Source organism: Sturnira hondurensis, unplaced genomic scaffold, assembly GCF_014824575.4.
Source record: "Sturnira hondurensis isolate 20B ecotype Veracruz unplaced genomic scaffold, ASM1482457v3 Scaffold0019433, whole genome shotgun sequence".
Lineage (NCBI taxonomy): Eukaryota > Metazoa > Chordata > Mammalia > Chiroptera > Phyllostomidae > Sturnira > Sturnira hondurensis.
In genome coordinates this window covers 1,842,539-1,847,266 of record NW_028092064.1, presented here as the reverse complement: position 1 = coordinate 1,847,266, position 4,728 = coordinate 1,842,539, and the positions used below count along the sequence as shown (strand labels likewise).

General features: G+C 47.6%; 1 protein-coding gene across 1 annotated transcript; it reads right to left on the bottom strand.

The window, feature by feature from the left end:
- Positions 1 to 1,142: 1,142 nt before the first annotated feature.
- Positions 1,143 to 2,051, bottom strand: LOC118974531 (olfactory receptor 4X1-like). Its single transcript, XM_037027989.1, has one exon. It carries the CDS (start codon positions 2,049 to 2,051, stop codon positions 1,143 to 1,145), a length of 909 nt encoding a protein of 302 aa, XP_036883884.1.
- Positions 2,052 to 4,728: the final 2,677 nt, after the last annotated feature.

The following is a 4,728-nucleotide window of genomic DNA, read 5'->3' as shown; positions in this document are numbered from 1 at the left end:
CTCTCAGCGACCGAGAAATTGCCAGCCTCTCAGAAGCACAATTCAAAACACTGTTTATCAGGATGCTAACAGAACTGGTTGATTATAGTCACAAATTAGAGGAACATATGAAGGCTAAACTAATTGAAATGAAGGGAGATACACAGGAAACCAATAGCGATGGAAAGGAAACTGGGACTCAAATCAATGGAATGCACCAGAAGGCAGAATGAAAAATCCAACCAGAAAGGAATGAAGAAATGAGAATTCAACAAAATGAGGAGAGGCTTAGGAACCTCCAGGACATCTTTAAACGTTCCAACATCCGGATTATAGGGGTACCAGAAGGGGGAAAGAAACAGCCATGAGTGGAAAACGTATTTGAACAAATAATAAAGGAGAACTTCCCCAGTCTGGCAAAGGACATAGACTTCCAGGAAAGCCAGGACACTCAAAGAGTCCCAAAGAAGTTGGACCCAAGAAGGAACACACCAAGGCATATCATACTTACATTGGCCAAGATCAAAATGAAGGAGAGAATCCTAGAAGCAGCAAGAGATAAGGGGACAGTCACCTACAAAGGAGTACCCATCAGACTGTCAGCGGATTTCTCAAAAGAGACCTTACAGGCAAGAAGGGGCTGGAAAGAAGTATTCCAAGTCATGAAAGCCAAAGACCTACAGCCAAGATTGCTTTATCCAGCAAAACTTTCATTTAGGATGGAAGGACAGATAAAGTGCTTCTCAGACAAGGTCAAGTTCAAGGAGTTCATCATCACCAAGCCCTTATTATATGAAATGCTAAAGGGACTTATGTAAGAAAAAGAAGATGAAAAATGTTAACAGTGAAAGGACAGCAAACTCACAGTTATTAACAACCACACCTAAAACAAAAGCAAACCAAGAGGACAGGTATATCAGGAGTGGAACCATAGAAATGAAGAACACATGGAGGGTTAGAAACAGGGGAGTGGGAGGAGGAGAAGAGGGGAGAAGGTACAGAGAATAAGTAGCATAGAGGGTAGGTAGAAAATAGATAGGGGGGAGGGCAAGGGGCCACTTCCTCAGTAAAAAGTAGAAGCAAACTGGGAATCTTGTGCCCCAACTTCCCATCCTTTGATTCTCCCATTTTCCCTACCTAAGTTATCTGTTTCTCTTCCCAAATCACTTTCTGTCCATCAGTCTCCTCATGGCATTCTTCACTTCCGCATTCCTAAAGGAATAGATGATGGGGTTTAAGAGAGGTGTGACCACTGTGTAAAATACGGCGACTATCTTGTCTGCAGGGAAGGTGACACAGGGCCTCATATAGACGAAGGAACAGGGAATGAAGAACAGGCTTACAACTGCCACGTGAGAGGCGCAGGTAGACAGGGCCTTGTACCGGCCTTCTGAGGTCTGGCTCCTCAGCGAGCGCAGGATGACCACGTAGGAAGCGAGCAGGACCGTGAAGCTGATCACCGAAATGGAGCCACCATTGGTGATGATCAGCACTCCGATAAGGAAGGTGTCAGAGCAGGCCAGCTTCAGCACAGGGTGCACATCACAGAAGTAGTGGTCAATCTTGGGGCCACAGAAGGGCAGCTGGAAAATGAGGAAGGTCTGCCCAACAGAATGCAGCAAGCCCCCACCCCACGCTGCTCCTACCAGGAGGCCGCACACACGCCGGTTCATGATGCTCGTGTAGTGCAGGGGCTTGCAGATGGCCACATAGCGGTCATAGGCCATCACTGTCAGGAGGAAGATCTCAGTGCCACCAAAGAAATGGAGGAAAAATATCTGTGCGATGCATCCCTTGAGGGAAATGACCGTCCTCTCAATAAAAGAGTCAAGGATGAGCTTGGGGGCTGTGACGGAACAGTAACAGATTTCCACAAAGGACAAGTAGCCGAGGAAGAAATACATGGGGGAGGTGAGCCCTTTGCTGGCCATGATGGTCACCACGATGAGGCCATTGCCCAGCACAATGGACAAGTACAGGAGGAGAAAAATCACAGAAATGACCTTCTGCGTGCCCCGGTTCTGGGAAAATCCCAAGAGAGTGATTTCAGTCACATTGCTTGTAGGAACCATGTTTCAAAGCACAGAGGCTGGTGGCCTGGAATGACAGAAATCAAAGAAGTGTCCTTCAATAATCAGAATCATCCTTCTCAGACCTTGAGGACAATTGTCATTCTGCTCCCTCTTGAGTCCCACCCTGCCACAGGTGTCTCCAATACATATTCTCCACAAGACAAGGGACAATATGACGATTATTGGCTGCTCAGTATTCTCCCTAAAAGATTTGAGTTTACAATAAAACTACCTTGAAGTATTTTTTCTGACCCAGGCATATTTAATTCTCACTACAAAAATGTGAGGCATCCTGGCTGGGTGCTCAGTTGATTGGGTATTGTCCGGAGCACCAAAAGTTGCAGTGAGAGCCCCAGTCAGGACAAGCGTGCGAGGCAACCGACCAGCGTTTCTCTCTCCCTACCTCCCTCTCTCTCTCTCTCTTTCTCTGAAAGGTTTTCTTAGGCTCCGCCAAGAAAGAAATGTCAATCAGCCATAAAGTAGGCAATAAAGAGCTTTATTGGGGTTTGTGCACACAGGCGAGGTTCCCCAGTCTGCAAGATGAGGCCCGAGAAGTGGCACCCAAGCAGGGAATGTCGTGGGGTTTTATTTTTGTTGGCTCCCCGTGGGAGCTGGGGATTGGTCCCCTCTGAACAAAGCAGCAATACAGCATTGGTGGTCTCTTCCTGGAACCCAGGTTACTGTGAGGATATCCGTCTTGGCAAAGTCCAGCTGGAGCTTCCTCCTATCCCCGCCCACCCTAACACTCTCTCCACCCCACCTTTCTCTCTCTCAAATCAATAAATATATCCTCTGTGGGGATTAAAGAAAAATGTGTGGCTATTTCATATCTGAGAAAATTGAGACTCGGAAAGATTTGGTCACTAACTCAAAGCCACAGAGCTCATATCTGAACTGAGGTCTCTATCTTTTAAAATGCAGATACTTCTGCTTCATCTTCTGCTCCTGAACAGTGCCTTAGCCTGGTTGCACAGTAAGAGTTTCAATCCATTCTGCCTTACACCATAATGTGGAGCCAATTGTTTTAATTGTGACTGCAAGTTTCTCAACCTCAATTATTCTGCAACGTGTGGCACTAACCTGGCTCTCTAGCAGGCATAAAGAAGAAGCTGAAAAGGGGAAGGACAGTCACCAAGTTTCAACCACTGTTATTGCAGGTGGAGATGGAGAAGAGGAAATGAGTCCGCAGCAGGCTGCCTCTAGAGTCCTGGGACCAACAGCTAAGAAATAATTCAAAAGTCATTTACGTTTCCATTTTATAAAAGCCTATTATTGTTCCATGGGATGTCATACATGCTCACTGCAGAGCTGCAGGGCAACCCTCCACACCAGAAGAAGCCCTGCGGGGGGGGGNGGGCAGGGGGAAGGAGGGCGGGGGGGGGGGGCAGGACTGCCTCCTGAAGCAAAAGTAAGTTAAAGGGTCCCCGACATGCACTGCAGAGAGAGGGCTCTGAGCACAGACGAGGTGAGCAGACTCGGGAACTGCATAGTCACAGCCTCTGAGCAGTCACTCCCCCCGGGGTGAAACGTGCCTGCCAGCAAACCAGCTTGCAGCCCCTTCCACCTGTGACAGAGCAGCTGCAGCACTGTGACCCGGGGACAGGAGCACAGGCATCTGGGTCCAGACACTGGGGTTCAATCTTAGCTCTGACACTTGGTAGCTATCTGTGACATTAAACAAGCACAGAAACTCCTCCAAGCCTAGAGTTTTCATAAAAAAAAAAAAATACCTTTTCCATGGTGCTACTGTGAAATTGTTTCAAAACAGGGATTGTATAAAGCAATAACTGGTAAGAGCATTGGAGTATAATTGAACATGCTTTTACTCTGCCTGTGTTCCACCAGGGCAGTGTGACGGGGCCTCACCGGGGTGCTCCTGCCTTGGGGGCAGGCCTGACACCCCTCTCTGTGGACTTGCAGCACCCCAGGATCCCATCTGAGCCTCTTACCACAAGCCTATGGACCAGTGGGCTCTGTGAACCAACAGGACTATATGCTAACTGACTTGCTGAGCCAGTCACATAAAGAAAAACACTGTCTGAGTCCACGACATCTGCACAGCAGTAAAATTCATCGGGACAGAGTAGAACGCAGTCGCCAGGGGCTGGGGAGGGAGCACGTGAAGTGAGTGTGTGAGGCAGCACAGTTTTCATTCAGGACAACGCACGTTCTTGAGGTGGAGGCTGGTGACGGTTGCACAACCACCTGACATATTTTAATACCATTGAACCACTCATACGAAAATGGTTGGGGGCGTCAATTTGATGTTATGTGTATTTTATCACAACTAAACAAACAAACCCAAATGATTCCTGTTTCCCATTCTCCAGACCCTCCTCCAAGGACAATGTCAGATTTGTCTCCCTGCTTCCCCCCTCCCCCCATTTAGTTTCTTTCTTAGGCCTATTACGGGGCTTGGTTAGTCTCAAGAGATGCAGAATAATTGAGGGTAAGAGACTCTGGCTGGCACTATAGAAAATCAATTTGATGTTAATATGCGAGGCAGGTCAGATATGACACCTTTATTATGCAACTAACATAAGGCAGCTTCAGGGGTAAGAGATAATGAAAACATTTGGAAAATACAGGCCTCAGTTCAGATACGAGCTGTGTGGCCTTCGGGAAGTGACTCAACCTCTCTGAGCACAGAACCATCCTCTCATTGTGGTGTCCTTCC

What these genes read in the sequence shown, in the direction of transcription:
- LOC118974531 (XM_037027989.1), bottom strand. Translation starts at nt 2,051, where the DNA reads ATGGTTCCTACAAGCAATGTGACTGAAATCACTCTCTTGGGATTTTCC.